Consider the following 22,622-nt stretch of genomic DNA (forward strand, 5'->3'; position numbering starts at 1 on the left):
GTCGCGGATGAACGGCCCGCATTGCATTGGATGTGATTGGTCCCCATTACTAGTGCTACGAGAATAAAATAAAATAGATGTAAAATCAATAGTGTCACTAGTTTTTTAGGTCTAAGGCTAATCTGTGTCATCATCCGAGACCATAAACCAATCACAATAGAGAGCGTACAAATATGTAGAAGCAGGAACAGAGGGAATCACAGTAAGGTACAATTAATCAACGTACAACAACGCAATGCATCTCTAAAATCTATCAAAGCTGCCGTGCCAGCTTCTGTTAATGAACACTAACGGCGTCGTACATATCTAGATTTGCTTAGGGTGTCCACTATAAGGTGGACATGACCAATAGCCCCACCCCAGATTTTGTCCATAGCCCCAATTTTGTTGTCCCCCCAAAATTTTGTGTCCGCCACTATGGTGGACACCTCCAATAGCCCCCAAATTTTATAATCAACTTCATTTTATAATGTTTCAAGTAATTATGAACAAATTTATCGGGCTATACGTAATTAGAAGAAGCCGACTATACGAATTTAAAATAAAAATAAAATACAAATTAAAATTAAAATTAGAATTACACACTAAATTAAAATTTAAATTAAAATCACACACTACATTAAAATTAAAATGGTGTGAAAATAATGAATGGAGTGGGGTGTATTTATAGGTGAATTGAAGTGTAAAAAAAAATTAAAAATCGCATGCAACCGCCGCGGCGGATATCCGCTACTATAATAGCCGCGGCTATAGCCGCGCCTATACCCCCACCGCCGCGTCCTCGCCCCACTCGCGGCGAAGCCTCGTCCACCCTCGCGGCGGACACCCCCTGTGAAAATTTACAGAAATGGATCCATATGATCCAATTGAATAAGAGAAAACAAAGTAGAGAATTTTATTTATCAAAATGATCAATCGAATCTACACAGCAGTCTTAGCTAGCTATTTATACCACCACAAGATATTTTTATGAGCTAACTAACTCCTAACCACCTCTCTAACTAACTCAGAGCTGACTAGGCTGTGACTAGATGATGAGTCAGCTCCAGCTGTTCCACATAAGCTCAGGATCCACGTCAACTTTCTCTCTTGCATGAGCTCGCTCCTTCATTCATTATTTCATGCAAATCACGCATTTTCATTCTCCAACTTTCACACGCCTCCTCAAGATGGATCATACAAACTTTTAAAGTTCATCTTGTCGAGTATGGAATGAAATGCCATCGGCCCCAAAGGCTTAGTAAAGATGTCTGCAACTTGCAAGTTGTTTCTAATATGAAGAGGTTTTATGACTCCTTCCAAGAACCTTTCTCTCACAGTGTGGCAGTCTATCTCTATGTGCTTCGTTCTCTCATGGAAAACCGGGTTGGAGCAGATGTATATAGCCGATTGATTATCACAATACAAGGGCACGGCCTTCTCCACTTTAATTCCAAAGTCAGCAAGTATAGCTATAGACCACACCACCTCACATGTAGCTTGAGCCATTGCTCTATACTCGGCCTCGGCTGAGGACCTGGAAATGGTGTTCTGTTTCTTGGACTTCCAAGATATCAAGGAGCTTCCAAGATACAAGCAATACCCTGTCATCGACTTCCTTGTGTCTTGGCAAGAAGCCCAATCCGCATCAAAAAATATACTGAGGTTGAGTTTGCAGCTACTGGAGTAAAACAACCCATGGCCTGCATATCCCTTTAGATATCTTAAGACCTTTTCAGCAGCTTCCCAGTGCTCATCAGTGGGATTAGATACATATTGACTCAGTTTGTGAACAGCAAAAGTCACATCCGGCCTAGTGATGCATAGATATAGTAATCTGCCAACGAGCCTTCTATACTTTGATGGATCTTCCAGTGGCTTTCCTGAATCCATTCTTAGTTTCTTCAATGGATCCATGGGTACTGATGAGGGCTTACATCCCAGCATTCCAGTGTCTCTTAACAGATCCATGACATACTTCCTTTGAGATATGAGAATTCCTCTCTTGTTTCTTGCTATCTCAACTCCAAGAAAATACTTAGGAGCACCCAAGTCTTTGAACTTAAAGTGCTGTGATATGAAGCTCTTGAAGTTCTCTGTCATCTCAGGGTTGGTTGTAGCTATCAATATATCATCCACATATACAACAATACCAAAGAAACCATCTTGATCATTCTTAAAAAAGAAAGAGTGGTCTGATGCAGATTGTTGCATGCCAAAACCCTTCAATACTTCAGAGAATTTTAGATACCACTGCCTAGATGCTTGCTTTAGACCATAGAGAGACTTCTTTAACTTGCAAACTAATGTAGATTGAGGAGTTGCCCCCTCAACAGTCTGCCAGTCCACTTTATAGCCCGGTGGAAGAGTCATATATATATCTTCTTCTAAATCTCCATAAAGGAAAGCATTATTAATGTCAAGGTGAGAAAGTGACCAGCCATTTATTGCAGCAAGAGCCAATAAAAGCTTAACCGTGGTCAGCTTAGCCACAGGAGAAAAGGTGTCAAGGAAGTCCACACCTTCTAATTGAGTGAATCCCTTGGCAACGAGCCTGGCTTTGAGTCTCTCTACTGTTGCATCAGGGTTGTATTTCACCTTGTATACCCACTTGCAATCAATAGGCACCTTTCCAAGTGGGAGAACAGTTATTAACCAAGTCTCAAATCTTGCAAATGCAGAAAGTTCATCCTCCATAGCTTGCTACCACTCGGGGTATTGAGAAGCTTGGCTGTATGTAGTGGGTTCATAAACAGCAGACATGAGCACAATGTACTTGAGATACTCAGGAGAGAGCTTTGAGAGAGTGAAGTAGGCAGAAATTGGATATGGAGTGCTGGAACCGATAGAGTTACAAATGAAGTCAGTAAGGTGGGATGGAGGCTTTATTGTTCTGCCAGTTCTGGAAACATTTGAATCAGAACCATCATTTCTTGGGTTAGATGAAGATGGAATATCATTACTGATATGAGATGGAGAAGATAAAGTTTGAGGAAGAATAGCTGGGATTTCTGGATTTATTTCTGGAGAAGTTGAGATTTCTGGTGAAGGTGATGGAGAGGTTTCTGGATTTGTTTCTGGAAAAGATGGAAAGAGAGAGGGAGTTAAGTGTGAGAGAGGAAAGACATCCTCATGAAAGACCACATCTCTTGTGATGAACTCTTTCATGCTCATCAAATCCAACAGTTTGTAGCCTCTGTAATCTGGAGGATACCCAAGCAACACACACTTAGTTGCTCTAGGAGAGAATTTGTCTCTGCCATTTTGAATTGTTGAAGCATAGCACAAACATCCTATCACTCTAAGATGTGAATAGGATGGTGCTCTCCGAAAAAGGATTTCAAAAGGAATGGAGTTGTTTGGCAGGACAGAAGAGGGAATCCTATTGATGAGGAAAGATGCACTAAGGATGCAGTCCCCCCAGAATTTGATGGGCAAGAAAGACTGAAAAAGGAGACTTCTAGCAACATTCAATAGGTGTTGATGTTTCCTTTCCACCCGTGCATTTTGTTGGGGAGTTTCAACACATGAATGTTGCAAGATGGTGCCAAAAGGAGTATATAAAGAGGGGATATTAAGCTCAGGTGCATTGTCACACCGAATGACTTTGATTTTCTTCCCAAATTGGGTGAGAGCTGTATTAAAAAATTGAGGCAGAATTGCTCTAGCATCAGATTTGTTTTTCATCAAAAAGGTCCAAACAAATCTAGAGCAATCATCCACTAAGGTAAGGAAATATCTGAATCCTTGATCTGTGGGAGTTTGAAAGGGTCCCCAAGTGTCACAATGTATAAGATCAAAGCATTCTGAAGCTACATTGTCTGATCTTATGAATGATAAATGTTTCTGTTTGGCAAGATGACAAATCTCACAAATAGAAATGGTTTTATGTGAGAAGTGAATTACATCAGTCATAGATTTCAATTTTTCATAGGACAAATGGCCTAATCTCTTGTGCCAAGTATCTATTCTAGTGACAACATTTGCACTCGGAATTACAGAGGAAGCACAAGAATTTACAGAAGAAGGAATTACAGAAGCTGAAAAAGAAGGAAATACAGCAGAAGGCACCGGAGGATCTTGATGCTTTTCTGGATGAGAAGTCTGAAATGTGTATAGGTTCCCTAATCGGCTACCCTTCCCAATCACAATTCCCTGAGAAGCTCCCTGAATTTCAAAGGAATCATGGGTGAAAACAACAGTGCATTGAAGAGCTGAAGTAAGGGAACTGATAGAAATTAGATTAAAAGTGAAGCTAGGGACACAAAGGACAGATAGGAGAGTTATTGATGAATTCAAGATTATAGAGCCAATGTGTGTGACTGGGGCAGTGGCACCATTAGGGAGATGCACAGAAGCATTTTTCACAGATGAAAAGGTATCAAACATGGATAGATCACAACAAACATGATGTGTTGCTCCTGTATCTAGCAACCAATGAGGATTTGAAGTAGTTACTGAAGCAACAAAAGGAATGAAAGAGACAGTACCTGTGAAAGAGGCACAGTTTGTGGATGGGATATTATTTGGTGAGGCTGAAGATGATGATGGAGAGGGAGTGGCAGCAGCTGAGAGTTGACTCTGCAAAAGCTGAATGAGCTGTTGACATTGCTCAGAAGATGGCACAGCAACATTGTTGGAGACAGTAGCCTTATCAAACTCATCAAAGCTATTCTCCACATAATTGACAGATTTGGTGAAGTTGCCATCCTTAGCATTGAATTTCCCTTTTCCTTTGCCAAAGCTAGGTGGAAAACCATGCAAGACAAAACATCTATCCACTGTATGGTTAGTCTTACCACAATGTGTGCACAGCCTGCCTTTGTTGTAAGATTGAGTGACATTAGCCGAATACAATTGCTCACTCATTGAGGAAGTAATAGACGAATTGTGAGATGTGTTGCCATCAATTGTACGCTGCCTTTCCTCCTGCAAAACAAGGGAGAACACCTTGGACAAAGAAGGCAGAGGAATCATAGATAGAATACTTGATCGGATCTGTGAGAAGCTTGAATTCAGTCCAATCAGAAACTGCATGCTACACTCTTCTTCTTGATATGTCTGCCACTTGGATGCACTATTGCATCTACATGTGCCACAAACACACCAAGTAATAGGCTGAGAGTGCCTATACTCATCCCATAGTATCCTCAAATTAGTGAAATAGGTGTTAATATCATCACTTCCCTGCGTAAGTGCCATAATCTTCTGCCGTAGCTGATAAGCTCTGGCTGTATCCAATTGAGAGAACCTTTCTCGTAAATCAGACCAGATTTCATGTGCATTATCAATGTACATGATGCTTGAGCAGATCTGAGGCGAAATGGAGTTCCTAAGCCATGAAACAACCATACTATTGCATCGAAGCCACGCCGGAAATAACAGATCATCGTCGGCCGGTCGAAGGAGATTGCCATTGATGAATGCAAGTTTGTTCTTCGCTAAAAGAGCCGTAGTAATGGATCTACTCCAATTGATGTAGTTAGATCCAGTTAGAACTTGAGGAACCAATTGGAAACTCGGATTGTCGCTTGGATGGAGGTAGTACGGGCTCGAGCTATCCTCCATCGGAGGAACTTGAGCTGCATTGGCACCACGCGGATTCCGAGCCATTACAGAGAAGAAAAAAAGGATAAGCGGAAGCAATTTGTTTGAATTTGCTCTGGTACCATGTGAAAATTTACAGAAATGGATCCATATGATCCAATTGAATAAGAGAAAACAAAGTAGAGAATTTTATTTATCAAAATGATCAATCGAATCTACACAGCAGTCTTAGCTAGCTATTTATACCACCACAAGATATTTTTATGAGCTAACTAACTCCTAACCACCTCTCTAACTAACTCAGAGCTGACTAGGCTGTGACTAGATGATGAGTCAGCTCCAGCTGTTCCACATAAGCTCAGGATCCCCGTCAACTTTCTCTCTTGCATGAGCTCGCTCCTTCATTCATTATTTCATGCAAATCACGCATTTTCATTCTCCAACTTTCACACCCCCCCCCCACTATGACCGCCGTGCCTACCGCCCCCCACCGCCCCCCTTCGCGGCGTCCGCCGCGTCCACTCCATAGTGGATGCTCTTAAGTACTCCCTCCGTCCCCTAATAGGAGTCGTTGTTTGACCGGGCACGAGTTTTAAGAAATCTAAAGAAAAGTTGGCTGAAAAAGTTAGTGGAATGTGGGACCCACTTTTTTATATTGATTTTATAATAAAATGTGAGTGAAGTGAGTTAGTGGAATGTGAGACCTACTACCATTTATGGTAAAAATGAAAAGTGACTCTTAATGGGGGACGACCCAAAAAGGAAATTAGCGACTCTTATTCGGGGACGGAGGGAGTATCTTTTTATACGTTCTTTTTATAAGTTTTAAGAAATGTAAAAAAAAAGTGAGTTGAATAATTTAGTGAACTATGTGTCCACTTATATATATTAGTTTTATAATAAAATGTGAGTATGATTAGTAAGTTGAATGTGTGCTCTATTTACCATTTATGGTAAAAGTGAAATGTGAATCTTATTATGAGACGGACTAAAATGACAAAATGTGATACTTAATGTGGGACGGAGCTAGTATATTTTAAATTAGGGCTAGTTTGATAAAGGGTTATTCTAGCCTAATAAGAAAAAAAATTTTGGGCTAGTTCGTAGAAGACTAGTTCAACCCAAAAAAAAATCCTAACCCGAGCAAAGTTTATCTTGAAGAGTTTGAGGATGGGATTGACAAATATAAAAAATAAAATAAAAGTTGTATAACAATAACCCACGTTGATATAAAGTGAAAACTAAAACCACTACATAACATAAGTTACATGAGTCATTCCTCATATATATAACCAATTAATTGTGGGATAGAACCTATATTATTTTTGTCACAACAACTAAACTCGTGACGTAGAATGTGAAGAGAGCACCGTATCAATTTCCCGGAAATTAGAAAGTGTGACATTTTTATGATTGTTAGTTGTAAAATGGACAAATTGAGAAGAAATTAATCGAAAAAATTGTTTGTTTGTTTATTTATTTTCGGACATCTGTGGATAAATTGTGAATATATAACAGTAATCAACAAATCTCACATGAGAAACAAACTTTGTAGGACGATCTCACTATATGGTATAGTATAAGCTATATTTGTACTAGTATTTTATAGTAGTATAAAATAATTTTCAAATTACCCTATTTCTTTGGTACATATTCATCTTTCATCTTTGACACATATCATATCAGTAAAGTGCTTCTGTCCACGCACCTCACCCTCTTTTCGTCCAAGTAATTCTGAAAATAATTAATCATCCACGCAGAAAAGAGATTCAAAATTCAACATAAATAATTAATGCAAAGAAGAAACATTACCATAAAGAGATGGAACTTTCCAAATTAGACTACCAACATATCTACAAAGAAAACAAGTAGAATATTGTCAGATTTGATTTCTTAAACATACCAAATAAGAAAACTTATGAACAAAAACAAATCTAATACTCAACTAAGATTTAATGAATCACAATTATCATGATTTCTTACCAGTGATTCAACAATTGGACAACCATCAAGAATGGCCTGATATCCTTTATTTGTGATGGTAGAGCCGAAGAAGCCAAGTCGAAGATGAACTAAATTGGGCATCACTTTTGCAATCGCTACTAAATAATCGTTGCCATTTCCGACTCCGGAAATGGAATCGTGTTTGATGAGCGTAAAAGACCTCAAGCTGGAGCACTGGCGGCCGATGGCCTCGACGTCTTCAATGGCGATTTGGTTCATGAATAAGATGTGCAACTCTTGTAGCTGCGGGAAACTCTTCGCCGCCTCGCTCAGCCCTTTCCCCGATAACTTTCTGCAGCACGACAGCCGGAGCCGTCTCAGCTTACTTGACCTATCACAAATTTCTACCAACTAGCTCAACCAAATCACACTATCAAACACCACAAAATCAAAATTTATTTTTCCAAGAAAACTTCCATCCTTTTAGAAATAAAGCAAGAATGATTGAGGAATTATGATCAAACTAACATGGATTTATGAAATGAATTACTACTATATCACTACTTAATTACTATTCCTTCCGTCCATGATTTAAAGATTCATTTTGCTATTTCGTGAGGTTCATGATTTAAAGATCTATTTGCTTTATTTTTTCCACCTTTAGTATGCTAACTACCACTCACTTTCATTAATAAAGTCAAACTATTTCTTAAAATCTATACCGAAATAAAATGACTCTTTAAATAGTAGACGGACAGAATATAAAAGGAGTAACAACCTTAGGGAAACATAATGAAGAAGTTCATCACTGCCAAAATACTCAATGTTGATGTCCACCAAATCGCCGCTGCTCCGGTCGACGGCGCGGCGGCACAGGCTTCCGAGGCGGCGCGTGTCGTAGCACGACCCGGAGTTCTTGACGTCGATGACCCGCCACATGCTCGGGTCGCGGCACACGCTCCGCCACGTCTTGCACACCTTCTCCGCCGTCTCCAGCATCTCCGCCGCTCCCAGCCGGTGCAGTATGTCCGCCGTCACATCCAACGGGAGATCAATCCACGGCGGAGGAACCACCGCCGGCGCCGGAATCTTCTGCTCCGGCAGCCTCCGAAGTCTGAATTTCTTTCTCCGCCATGGCGGGAAAGAGTGGATAGTGATGGAAAAAGTGAGATTTGCTTTTTCGGATTTCAATCAAAAAAATTTCTTTTAACAACAAACATTTCTTTTTCATGAGATTACATAAAATTCTAACGTAAAAACGGTGTTTTCATCTTATTCATATCCATATATATAGAAATTTGAAGAATTAGGGATATAAAAAATGTACCTTATACCATGTGACGATCTTGTCGAACTTGATTTTGATCTTGATTCGAGATTTTGGATCTTCCACCTCGAGTAGGATGTGATCTCCTTTTGATGGACAAATTATTTTAAATTTCATTTCAATTTACACACAAAATATGGGGGAAAAGGCAAAATCGAAAGTTTGTTTACCTTGATTCATCATCGTGCTTCAATCTTACATTTCGCATGTTCTTGACCATTGGGGAATTTCGTGTTTTGAAATTTGGAGTATGTATTATATATGTGTTGTGCAGTGTTATTTTATACCTACGTGTCATGCTATTCTATTTTTTACACTACAAAATATACGTGTCGTGCTAATCTATATAGTGAATTCGAAATTAGCGGAATTGCATCATTTCATTATCTTATCATTCTCCTACTTAATTTATCCCTCATAACCTCAGATGATTCATTGTCATTCATATTATATTTGTTAATTCTTATTTTCATTGAATTGAGTGTTTTGGTAGAATTTCCTCCTACCTGTTTCTGTTTTATTGAGTGTGCTTGTATTTATTTGGTATCTTGAAAATTACTAGTGCACTATGATTTAATTGTATCAAATCAGAGTATCTAATTATTTTATTATAGTAGTTAAGAATTGATTATAAACGTTGATATAGTACATAATTAAGGTTATCAAATGATGATTTTATTTTATTTAATTACGAAAGCAGCTTCTGTTTCAACTTTGTATTTCACCCCAATCATAATTTCTACGATACTTGAAACAGAATTGAGGACACAGGGTATAGAAAACATGAACAATAAAATCCAGAATCAAGAGAAAGATATATATTTGGAAATAAAATTGATACTATTAGAGATAGTTATGGATTTTAAAATCTTGAGCCCATCCATGTCCAATATGTTGACCTCATGTTTAGGGACTCATTTCTAAAAGACTAAAACTCTCTCCGTCCACCAAAGATAATCCAACCACTAGATGACAAGGGTTTTTAATGCAAAATTGATAAGATAATCCAGAGGGTAGACGACAAGGGCTTTTAATACGAAATTGATCAAGATAATCCAACCGGTAGACGACAAGGGTTTTTAATGCGAAACTGATAAGTACTAGAGAAAAATAGATAATGTGGGTAAATAAGAGAGAGAAAATATGGATAAAGTAGAAGAGAGAAATAAACGAGTACAGTACATAACAAATCTCCACATATTTTTGAAAACAGTGCATTAAACTAACTACAAAGATTGAAAGGCTAATCAAAGTGTCGCCTCCGTTATAAGCTAGATGATCGAAAAGCAAGACAGTATATACAAGCTATGAAAAGCTAGTGATCGCAGATGACATACCACAACATACGAAGATCGATAAAAGCTCAGCAACCTTCATTATGTCCTCACCTCACCTCACCAATCGTCGTGGTAATCAAGATATTCATCCGAACAATCACTGGCTCCAGAGAATTCAAGATAGTCGTCGTAGTCAGAGACTATATCCATGTCAGAGAAGCCGGTTATATAGTCATCATCTGAAGTTTCATGATCATATATCTCAGCATCAAAAGGATAGTCAGAAGTCGAGTCATAGGGACGCCTCAAGTCTCTAATCCTCTGCATGCACTGTTTGTTTATCATCCCACCCAAATGGACATTGAAGCATTGTCTCAGATCAAGCGTTTCAAGATGAGGACAACTGTCGAGAATGGCCTGCAAGCCCTCGTTTGTCATTTTGTTCCCAAAGAGTTGGAGGTGGCGTAGATGAGGCATGTTCTCAGCAATTGCAAGGGCTTCCATATCGCATGCGAGATATTCCTGCCTGTACCAGCGGTTGTTTGATGTAAATGATTTCAGGTGAGGACATGATTGCCCAATAGCTTCAATAGCTTGTGAATCAATGGAAGTGTAGTAGAGATGCAGCTCCTCCAACAGAGGGAACTTCTTAACTGCTTCGACCAGTCCACCGCCTGTTATGCCATAGGAAAATACAAGTTGAAGTCGTCTGAGCTGACTACAGCTGTCGAAATGGATGTAAAACCAAAGTCAGATAGGTGTAAAACCACAAATATATGTAAAATCAACTAGAATATAAGCAATACATACATTAAGAAATCAAAAACAAGTACGTAAAGATTCGTTGAACAAGTCAGTACGAGAGCAAATATAAAAGAGATCTAGAGATTAAACATTTCGATTTACAGAATTTCCATTCTGGAGTGCCAGATTCAAAGTTAATCTACGAGCCCAAATGAAATGTGTGTACACATTGATTCTAAGTTATACTTCAATTACAATCATGAATGACTCTTTACATCCTACAAATTCTCATTATATCAATTACAATCACTACTCTTTCTGTCTCGAAACAAAATAATCATATAGAATTCCCATGAAAACCTTCTCATCGCAGCTCCTTACGTCTCAAAACCACAATTTACCACATAGATTTCCACAATTATCTACAAAAAATGCAATCTGAAGCCAGGAAACATCACTTTAACACCAAAATAAAACAAGATTCACAACAGCTAAGCGATGAATTTATCAAATTTAGCAAACACAGAGAGCACTACATACAGACTTATCTTCAACAAAGGAACACGACAGCTCCAGATGAGGCATAAAACCAAAAATTAGGTCATAAACCATAACTTTTTCCAGTAAAGTTGCAGAAACTATGCACATAAAACGAAAATGACAGCTACGGCAAGAAATCGAAGCTAATATACAGCAAAAAAATCATCGATTTTCCAGCTAATTATGCATCGAGAAACACAGAAATCTACCTCTGAGAAATGTAGTGCAGCAATTCATCAGTACCAAAATACTCAATATTGATGTCAATCAACTGGCCCTGGCTGCGATCGACAGCGTAGCGGCACACCTTATCCAAATTGTACGGCATTTCCCAGAGATCTCCGGTATTTCGCATGTCGATGCTCCGCCACATGGAAGGATCTCGGCAAATACTCTGCCACGCAGTGCACGCATGCTGCGCCGTCGTCAGCAGCTCGATCGCCCCCAGCTTGTGCAGAATCGCAGCTGTTATCTCCCGCGGAAGCTCCAGCCACGGCGGCGCCGCCTCCGCAGAGCTGGACGAGGACGACATCTGATCTTCAATTTTGGGAGAAATTTTGGATTTAGGAAATGTAAGATATTTTAGGGTTTGAAGGATTGGGTACGGAAAAGAAACTGCTAAAATTTATAGATTTGCAAAAAAAGTAAATAATAAACTCGAATAATAAATTATTTCATGAAATTAGTAAAATTATCTGATTGAATTCAAATGAAAATTGTAAAACAGTCTCGTATTTAAACCTTTTGGGCTCAAACTAAATGATTGAATATTTTTTTCATAAAGTGTAGAAATAGATAAAGAAGCAGAAATAAATGAAATTTTCAGAAATTGAAAAAAAAAACATTTGGCATTTCTATAGCTCAACACCACAAAATTTCTCGATGCATAAAAGAAGCAATTGGAACGCCTCACTTGTAATGGAATGGATGGAGTGTAGTTCCAATCCGCATTGACTTCTCCCATTACATCACAAATTCTTTGCAAAAAGAATAATTTTTTTGGTATTGTTGCCACTCTTTTTTGTCAATAATAGTATAATTGCTACAACTTTGCACATTTGTCGCCAACTTCGTCACTTCCATAATTTCAAGCAAAGAAAACATTTAAAGTCAACAAAATGGCGAAAGGAAGCAAAGAAGAGGAAGATCATAAACTATCACATTTATTTTCGCGCATATACATGAATCATTAATTTGGAGATAAATGAAGAAAATAAGACCGAGGAAGAGTCAGCGGGAGATTGGAGTTTGGGTTTTACTCCCTTCATCCACAAAAAATAGTAGGAATGTCAATGTAGCCCGTAACCCGTGGGCTGGCCCGAATAGCCCGCCAAATTTATAGGGTTAGGGTTGGAAATTTCTAGCCCAATAAAATCAAAACCCGATTAGCCCGCACCCGATTAACCCGCAACCCATTAGGGTCGGACCCAAAAACCCGATGGGCTGGCCCGAAAACCCGATAAAATTTCTATTATTCTATTTTTTTTACTCCTAATTCGATATTTCATTGATTAACTAAAAAAATAACTTTCAATTTTATATTAAATATATAAATTATATATTGAATTTTTATTAATATAATAATTGATAAATAAATTTAAAACTTAAAATTCACAAAAAAAATATTTAAATTTCTAAAACATGCATTAAAATTCTACTCAATATCTCAAATATTAGTATTTGATCATGTTTATGATTGAGTTTAAGCATATATCTCAAATATATCATAATTAAATGTTTTACATTGTATGAATATTAGTAATTTTAATAATTATTTATTGGATTGATCGCATGTTAATATTATCGGTAATAACCCGATTAACCCGCTGGGCTAGCCCGAAACCCGAGCTTTTAGGGTTAGGGTTGAGCTTTTATAACCCGAAAGAAATCACAACACTCGATTAGCCCGCACCCGATTGACCTGCAACCCGAGTAGGGTTGGCCCGAAACCCGACGGGCCGGCCCGATTGACATCCCTAAAAAATAGTTCTATATGTGGATGACACTGAGTTTTAGTGAGAAATTTGTAAAGTAAAAGAGATGAGGAGAAAAAGTGGATAAAGTATGAAATATGAGGAGAAGAAGTGGGTAAGAGCATCCACAATAGCGGACGTCCCGGTGGACCAGCGACCGCCTAGTGGCTCGTCCGTCGCAGACGTCCACTATTGCAACCGCCTAGCGGGTGACAGACGTCCGGGGCGGACGAGAGGTCGTCTGTGCCTAAACCAGACGTCCTGATTTTTAAATTTTTTTATTTATTTATACTAAATATTTACAACTCATTGCACTTCATTTTTTGTATATTTGATAAACACCAACAATTAAACGAATTAATCGTATTTTTTAATTTATTTTATTGGCTAGGGCGTCGGCTAGTCATAGTGCTAGGCTATTATTGTGCAGTGGGATATCCTTATGACATGACAGAAGGTGTTTTTGGGATGTCCGTGTGCTAGGCTATTGGGACGTTCGCCCTATTGTGGATGATCTAAAGACTAAGTATGAGAGATGAGAAAAAATGAAAAAGTATGAGAGAAACTTTCCGTTTTTAGAAATGAGACTACTTTGTGTGGACATCCCAAAATGGAAAAATGAGACTAATTTTTGTGAATGTCAGGAGTATTGTTTTTTCTCTTTTGCTATTCTTATTATTGTACTTAAGGTTGTTTACAAATAAGTTTTTTCATGACTTACCAATTATTGTTTTATTGTTGTTTTATTGTTCTTATATTCATGTGTGTGTTGTATATGTTTTGTAGTTCTATCATTTTATATTTTTATGGCGATATATTGTCCTCATTATAGTATTTTTTTAGTTGTATATTAAATATTTTATAGTACCAGTTTAATATTGATAGCTAAAAGATGATTTTTTTTCTTTGCTATGGAGACCTATTATAATTATCCTAATTAACAAATATTTTCATGTTGATTTAATTTAAAATTTATTTAATTTTATATATAATTGTTTAACATATTATTATTATATAGTACTATTTTTTTATTTTTTAATCTTATGTAATGATGTTATTTTTTATTTTATTTAGTTTATTCACAATAAACTAAATCACTTCACCTTGAGTATTGTGATTGACTACTTGTGTAGACTTAAAAGACCTGATTTTGGGTTTGCGATTTTAGGCAGTTCCTTCAAGTGCGGGTACAAGCCCGATGTGGTCACTTTTAACACTCTTGTGTTGGTCGGAAGGATCCCAGAGACTGCAAAGTTATTGCTGAAGTTGTCTGCAGAGCAGCTGTATGATCCCGATGAACGTACGTATAATACGATGATTAATGGGTTATGCAAAGCTGGAGGTACTCTCTGAGGCGCTTGAACTGCTTAGTAGAATGGGAAATGGAAGCTGCAAACCGGATGTGTATGCTTACAACATAGTCATTGATGGTCTGTGCAAAGATGGAAAGGTCGACGAGGCTCTCCAACTATTCTCCGCCTTGGGAGATAACGGGATTTCACCCTATGTTGTGACATATAGTTCGATAATCAAGGGGCTATGCAATCATGGTAGAAGGAATGAGGGTGAAGACATTTTAAGGAAGATGATATCGAATAAGGTCCGCCCGAATGTAGTTACTTGTAGTATTTATTTAGATGCTCTTTGCCGAGAGGGAAGGATGGAAGAGGCCAAGCGTATGTTGGTCACTATGCTTCAAATTGATGTTCAACCCAACATTTTCACATACAATATTTTGATGTATGGATATTGTTTGCTGGGATAGATGGAGAAAGCTAGAAACATTTTGAAATTAGCAATGAAATCTGGCATCAAACTTAATCTTAGAAGCTACAATATTATAATGAATGGGTACTGCAAAATGGGACAAGTAGATGAAGACTATAGTTTTAGATATTTGAAGAAATACTTACCCTTGACTTGTACTTTTCAGATAAGATATTAGGTTTTTCATAGATATAAGGATGAAAACACTAGACTAGATACATAGAGAAAAAAATTGTATAGGGATGAATCCAAGACTTGGTCTCAAGCTTGAGCACAAGCTTTAATGTCATAGTTGGAGCCTTTGGTGTGATAATATTGTCTAAGAAAAGTGTAATCTCAATTTCTTACTAATAATAAACTTCATCTAGTTGTCCCATTTTGTTATATTTGTTAAGTTAAATCACTACCAATTACATGGATTATATATGGAAATATGAAAAATATGGATGACCAATGCAACAAAATGGTGCCATTTAATTAGAGAATTTTGATAAATAGGAGTATAATAAATTAGCCGATTTTAATAGCGTTGCATCATAGTTTGTCTAGTAATTTTATTCCATCTACTTGCACTTAAACAATTCTAAAATAGATTGAAAATATAATTATTTTATAATCTTAATTAGTTTCTTATAGTGTATATACACAAAATATAATATGACAGGAATAGCTATGATTATTTAAATTTTAAAAATTATTTTAATTTAAAATTTAGAATTTTATAGAAATAAAATAATTAGATGTGAATGATTATGATTATTTAAAATTTTAAAAATCATTTAATATTAAGATAACTGGATGTGAATAACTATGATTATTTCATTTGATGATAACACTAAGAAATTAAGTATAATGTCGTATTTTTAACTTGGAATTTTAATAATTATTTAATAATAAAATAATTGGATGTGAAATACTATTATTACTTCGTTGGATAATAACACTAAGAAATTAACTATATATATGCATGTAGTCGTTTTTACAACTTAGAATTATAAGAGGTATTTAATAATATTATTAGATATGAAATATTAATATTATTTCATTTCGAGATAAAAAGAAATTAAGTATACCCGATGTAATTGTTTTTATAACTTGGAATTTTAAAATTATTTAATGATGAAATAATTGGATGTGAATGACTATTATGATTATTTTGTTTGATGATAACACTAAGAAAGTAAGTATATATGCATGTAGTCGTCCTAATAACTTGAAATTTTAAAAATTATTTAATAATAAATAAGTGGATGTGAAAGGCTTTGATTATTTCATTGATGCTAACACTAAGAAATTAACTATTTATATGCATGCAATCATTTTTGTAATTTAAAATTTTAAAAATTATTTAATAATAAAATAAATCAAATTTGAATGACTATGATTAAATTGCTGGATGATAACACTTAGAAATTAAGTGTATATGGATGTAGTCAATTTTATAACTTTAAGTACTATTAAGTATTTTATAATAAAATAATTGGATGTGAAAAATTATTATTATTATGTTGGATGATAGCATTATGAAATTAAGTATATAATCATGTAGTTATTTTTTCAGTAACTTGAAAATTTAAAAATTATTTAATAATTAAATAAATGGATGTGAAGGACTATGATTATTTGATTTTATGGTAGCGATAAGAAATTAAGTATATATACATGTAGTCATTTTTATAATTTAGAAATTTAATAATTAAAATTAATAATAAAATAATTGGATGTGAATATATTATTTAATAACAACAGTGTTTTTTTTGTAGTGTATATTTAACTTGAGGGAAGTGTTTGGTAAGAAATCAAGAATAAAGAGAAAGAGATCTCGAGTATACCGTGATTGATTGTGTCCTTAGTTTAAGAATAAATGTCTAGCGTAAATCATTACCATATTTGGTGTTTCATGCTCTAATTTGACACTGGCCATGTAACGTGTTCGTTTGATGATTTGATACACCACTTGGTTCGTTTGATGATTTTGATGCATGACTTGATCACTATACATTCATAGCATATATAATTAAATACTCCTGGAATAGTAGATCTAACTTTGATCGTAATGTGATATCTAAATTTGTTGGCACTAGGCCGGTCATAATTTATTAAGTATAAGAAAAAAAATTAGTAACATGACCTACACGATGTAGATCTTCATTTATAATGGTATAAGTATAACTATATATTATAGCCTTATTGTTTAAAGTATCATAATCCAAAATTAAGACCAAATCTTCTCCTTTAGATTTTAAAATGAGTGGATGAGATTAAATCTTACGAATTTCAATAAATAGTAGATAAAATATCAACAAAAGGGTAATATCGTCATTCTGTTATCATATCATCATTTTCGTGTTCTTTTTTATATCAATATAGTGTATTACAAATATCAACATAATGACATGGGTATTTCAACACAAGTACACGAAAATATCAACACAGTGTTATTGAGATTTTACACGCATAATATTGAGATTTACATGCATTATATTGAGATTTTACATGCATAATATTGAAATATTTTGATGTATTTGTTGATAAAAAAATCTTCTTATCAACATATACAAAAACTAAAATAAAAATTATCAAATTTCATCATCCGAACGTCGTCGGAACATATGCAATTGAGATCTCGTAAAAATCCTTATAAAATTACCTTTAATTTGATATATTTTTTGTGAAAAAATAATTTAAATCAGGAGAGTTACATAAATTTAAAATTTTAGGATAATTTTAATAAGAAAGAATTGACATTAATACCCTTTAATTTTATTTAATAATTATTTAAATTTAAAATATAATCCATTTGATATTATATCAACCAGTAGATCTCCTAATCTAATGGTTAAAAATTAATCTTAATTTTAAATTACTAATTAGTTAGCAATTGATCGCATCACATAATGTAAAAAAAAGGTAAATTAACGACATTGTTATAACTTAGGCCATCCACAACGCTGTCACTATACCGTCCCTTAAAACACTATTTGCGGGTCCCATTGTACCTTTTTACTCCATCCCTTAACTAAGGGACGGAACCTGCAACCCTCCGTCCTTTAACCGTCCCTTAAATTACTATTCATTCAATTTCATTTTTTTTATTTTTTTCCACCAAATTCAATTAATAAAAACACACTTCATTAAAAATAAAATAACATTACAACATAAAATTCATAAAAAATTAAAAAATATATAATTAAAAAAATTAAAAATAGATAATTTAATTTCATCCACTAAAGTTTGCCCAAATGTGCTCCATGAGATCATCTTGGAGTTGGGTGTGGGCGGAAGAGTCATGTGTCTTTGCCCGAATAGACAACCGTTCTTTTATAGACGGATGCACTCCACTTCGAGGCGGACTACTGGCGGTTGAGCTTCCGAGGGCTTCGGGGTCGAACCAATTTCCCGCCTCGGGTCCTTCGTCTTGGACAATCATGTTGTGCAAGATTATGCACGTATACATGATGTCGACCATGTTCTCCATGAACCACGAACGAGCCGGGGCTTTGATAATGTTGAAGTGCGCTTGGAGAACCCCGAACGCCCGCTCCACATCCTTCCGAGCAGCCTCCTGCTATTGCGCAAAAAGCGCCTGCTTTGCGTTCACAGGCCTAGCGCACGTCTTCACGAAGGTTGGCCACTTCGGGTAGATGTCGTCGGTAAGATAGTACCCCATTCTATAGCGCCGGTTGTTAGCGGTGAAGTTGATGGCCGACGCTTTACCATAAAACACTTCGGCGAAGAGGTCGGATTGCTGAAGCATGTTTATGTCGTTGTTCGAGCCGGGGACCCCGAAGTACGCATGCTAGATCCATAGCCGGTAGTTGGCGACGGCCTCGAGTATAACGGTGGGGTGGGTGTCTTTGTGGCCGCTCGTGTACGACCCCCTCCATGCCACCGGGCAATTCTTCTATTGCCAGTGCATACAGTCGACGTTGCCAAGCATCCCGGGGAAGCCATGCACTTGTTCGTGAAGGTGGAGCAGGAATTGACAATCTGTCGTGCTTGGCTTCCGGAGAAATTCGTCGGTGAAGGCTGCCCGGGCGCCTTTGCAGAATTGGAGCAAGCACATTCTCCCAGTGTTGTCTCCAATGTGGATGTATTCGTCGAACACATCTGTCGTTTGTCCAATCGCAAGCTGACGGATTGCTGCAGTACATTTCTACAGCGTCGTGTGGCTGAGACGGTAGACGGCGGCTTCATCCCGGTTACGATGGATGTAAGTCCGGGAGCGTCTTTGGGGCGGCGCGGCTTCCTCCGCTTCCCGGCGTCGATCTTCTTCAAGTGATTCTTCCATTATTTGATGCATTTTCTCATAAGGATCCATGAGATCGATTAAATTTGAGGGAAGAATAAAAGAGAGATGATTTGAGATGAAAATTGGAGAGGAAATGAAGATGATTTGGGAAGAATATATGTGTAGTTGTGTGTGAAATGATGATGAATTAGGAGTATTTATAGCGTAAAAAAAATTGAAAACGGCTATAAAAAACGGTAACATTACCGTTTTCACAATTAATTTTTTTTTTATTTCGAATTTTTAAAAAAAATGAATTATTGCGTCAGCGTGACGAATCCCACTCGCGGCCCGGCGAGTGGGTGTCACGCATCGCCTGGGAGCTCGCCACGTCGCCTCGACGCGTGGTGAGACGTCACGCGATTGGTCACGGCGGGATGGGCGATCAGGCGGGCTGGGGACGGGACGAGACGCTGCAACGCGTCCCGCCCGGTTCCGTCACGGCGTAACGGGACATGGGCCACCCGCGTAACGCGTTGCGGGTGGCCTTATAAGCACACTGATAGACGTGGACGGAATTTACTCGAATGAAATCCATTAGACATTATTAAAATCTCCATATATTCCGCAACTCTTATCTAAAATGAAATAATCCCTCAGTCCCATTAAATATGCAATATTTGCTTTTCGGCACATGATTTTATATAGTGTTGTTTTGTGAGTTAATGAAGAGAGAGTAAAGTAAGAGAGAAGAAAAAGTAGAGAGGGTGTTGTTTCCATTTTTAGAAACGTTTCATTTTTAATGGGACAAACCAAAAAGGAAAACCTTTCATTTTTAATGGGACAGAGAAAATACATAACAATGATCTAGAAGGCCGGTCGGTCAAATTGTACATTGGAAATAGTTTGTGAATAGTCAAGTAATTTTTAGGAATGTTCACATTTTTAGAAAGTTGATACACTATTATGCAAGAGTAAGTAATAAAATGCAAACTTTAAATATTGTATAAACTTCAAACTATGATCTGTATCGTTAGAAAATGTCAACATATGATAAAATAATAGCAACAAAAAATGTGAACACAGTTTCAACCCAACATCAACCGTTGACATTGTGTTGACATTTTTTGTTGCTATTATTTTATTATCTGTTGACATTTTTAACGATTCAGTTTATAGTTTAGAGTTTGTACAATATGCAGAGTTTGCGGTGATTCCAAATTAGTCAAACTTTTAAGTGATAAAACAAATCGTCAATTTAGAATGGCTTGGTGGTAAAATACTATAATGTGTATTTTGGCAAGCTTTAGTATACGATTCATACCAACACTTTTAATGTATATAAGTTTGTCATAGTAATTGTCAAGAACCTTTGTCCTAGCAGCAATGAGATTAAACATTATTGCATGAGGTGATGAGTTCGAGTCCTCTTAATATCATTATACTCACGGTCTATTATAAAATGAATATATAAAAGTGGGGTCCGGTTTTCGTTAACTAATATCCCTTTTTTTTACAAATTTCAATAAAAATATCCCTTTTTTTTTACAAAGTCAAATATTTTTTATTGAAATTTGTGCCGTGTCAAAATAAAACTATAAATAACGGACAAAGAGAATGTATTGTAAAAAGAGTGAACTACAAAACTAGTACCCAGCAAATAGAGTTTGCACCTTTTTAGTACCCAATATTTACAAAATCACATTTTCAGTCAAAAAGTTTCATAAATCCCAAACTCAGTCACGATTTTTACTATTTTACCCTTTAGCCTTGAGGGGTGTATTTGTCCATTAATCTATTTGCAAAGGGCACCAAATTTGTGATTTTTGAATATTTATGTACTTATGTTGTGATTTTTGAATGTTTATGTACTTCTGTTGGGATTTTGAATGTTTATGTACTTTTGTTATGATTTTTTAAGGATCAAAAATTTTTGTGGTATTATTAAATCTTTGTATATTTTTAAAAAATAAATTATTTAAATCTTTGTTGTGTTATCTAAACATGAAATATTTAAATCTTTATAGTATTATTTAAATTATTGCATTCGCGAAATCAATATAGAACAGTTTATTTTTGAAGCATTTATTTTTAGTTTAATGCTTGATTGCAACAATAATTTAAATAAAATTATTTTTATAAAATAAACTAGAACTCAGTTCATTTTAAATAAAAATAAATTACAACTTAATTTTTGTAGAAAAATCGTTAACTAATAAATTATAAATTATTGTTGCAATCAAGCATTAAACTAAAAATGTATACTTTAAAAATAAAGCATTCAATATTTTAAAAATAATACTACAAATAAAGCATTCTATTTTTAAAATAATACTACAAATAATACTACAAATAAAGCATTCTATTTTTAAATAATTTATTTTTTAAAAATATACAAATATTTAATAATACCATAAAAATTTTTGATCCTTAAAAAATCATAACAAAAGTACATAAACATTCAAAATCCCAACAGAAGTACATAAACATTCAAAAATCACAACATAAGTACATAAACATTCAAAAATCACAAATTTGGTGCCCTTTGCAAATAGATTAATGGACAAATACACCCCTCAAGGCTAAAGGGTAAAATAGTAAAAATCGTGACTGAGTTTGGGATTTATGAAACTTTTTGACTGAAAATGTGATTTTATAAATATTGGGTACTAAAAAGGTGCAAACCCTATTTTCTGGGTACTAGTTTTGTAGTTCACTCTTGTAAAAAATAAGTCATTCCCAAATCATAGATGTCTCTCTATATAAGTAATTTTCTTGATTAGTGAATATGAATAGTTGCGCTTACAGCAACGGCAACTAATTGTCTCTCAAAGTCACAGTCAAAGTCAATAACACCCAACCAATTAGGTTGTTTTAGTGTGCTAATTATCTCAATGTGCTATTATATTAAAAATGTCAACACAGTGGTATGTGTATGTCAACACAAATTTATCTTAACATTTTGGTTAATGTGCTACTTGTTCACTAATCAATACACAAGATGTGATCAAATGCAAACTCTAAATATTATACAAACTCAAAATTATGATCTGAACCGTTATAAATTGTCAACAGATGACAAAATACCAACAATAAAAAATGTCAAAACAATGTCAATGGTTGATACTTTCTTGACATTTTTTATTGCTATAATTTTATCATCTGTTGACATTTTCCAATGATCCAAATTATAATTTAGAGTTTATACGATAATTAGAGTTTGCAGATCACATCCCTAATTTGTCAAACCTAAACCAATAATCTCGCAATATTATCAACCATTAATTAAAATA

General features: G+C 35.7%; 2 protein-coding genes and 1 pseudogene across 4 annotated transcripts; 1 reads left to right on the forward strand and 2 right to left on the reverse strand.

The window, feature by feature from the left end:
* Positions 1-7,077: 7,077 nt before the first annotated feature.
* On the reverse strand, positions 7,078-9,282 carry LOC121786330 (putative F-box/LRR-repeat protein 9). 3 transcript variants are annotated; one of them, XM_042184945.1, is made up of 6 exons: positions 8,968-9,282; positions 8,798-8,883; positions 8,249-8,592; positions 7,510-7,861; positions 7,339-7,379; positions 7,078-7,260 (listed from the first exon to the last, which is right to left on the reverse strand). In XM_042184945.1, the coding sequence occupies exons 1-5, from the start codon at positions 8,978-8,980 to the stop codon at positions 7,368-7,370; spliced, it is 807 nt and encodes a 268-aa protein (XP_042040879.1). In that variant the 5' UTR covers positions 8,981-9,282; the 3' UTR covers positions 7,078-7,260; positions 7,339-7,367. The 3 variants fall into 3 exon arrangements, with proteins under 3 accessions (XP_042040879.1, XP_042040880.1, XP_042040878.1); XM_042184946.1 differs by having other exon boundaries at positions 7,078-7,379; positions 7,510-7,822; XM_042184944.1 differs by having other exon boundaries at positions 7,078-7,379.
* Positions 9,283-9,917: 635 nt separating this feature from the next.
* Positions 9,918-12,019, reverse strand: LOC121787866 (F-box protein SKIP19-like). Its single transcript, XM_042186714.1, has 2 exons — positions 11,568-12,019; positions 9,918-10,798 (listed from the first exon to the last, which is right to left on the reverse strand). The coding sequence occupies exons 1-2, from the start codon at positions 11,888-11,890 to the stop codon at positions 10,192-10,194; spliced, it is 930 nt and encodes a 309-aa protein (XP_042042648.1). The 5' UTR covers positions 11,891-12,019; the 3' UTR covers positions 9,918-10,191.
* Positions 12,020-13,422: 1,403 nt separating this feature from the next.
* On the forward strand, positions 13,423-15,276 carry LOC121786641 (annotated as a pseudogene).
* The last annotated feature ends 7,346 nt before the right edge of the window (positions 15,277-22,622 follow it).

This window comes from Salvia splendens, chromosome 22, assembly GCF_004379255.2.
Source record: "Salvia splendens isolate huo1 chromosome 22, SspV2, whole genome shotgun sequence".
NCBI classification, from domain to species: Eukaryota; Viridiplantae; Streptophyta; class Magnoliopsida; order Lamiales; family Lamiaceae; genus Salvia; species Salvia splendens.

Coding starts and splice junctions, on each gene's coding strand:
- LOC121786330 (XM_042184945.1), bottom strand. Junction 8,593..8,797: donor AGATCGTCACATGGTATAAG/GTACATTTTTTA, acceptor TGGCGGAGAAAG/AAATTCAGACTTCGGAGGCT. Junction 7,862..8,248: donor CTTCATTATGTTTCCCTAAG/GTTGTTACTCCT, acceptor AATTTGTGATAG/GTCAAGTAAGCTGAGACGGC.
- LOC121787866 (XM_042186714.1), bottom strand. CDS start 11,890: ATGTCGTCCTCGTCCAGCTCTGCGGAGGCGGCGCCGCCGTGGCTGGAG. Junction 10,799..11,567: donor CTGCACTACATTTCTCAGAG/GTAGATTTCTGT, acceptor CCATTTCGACAG/CTGTAGTCAGCTCAGACGAC.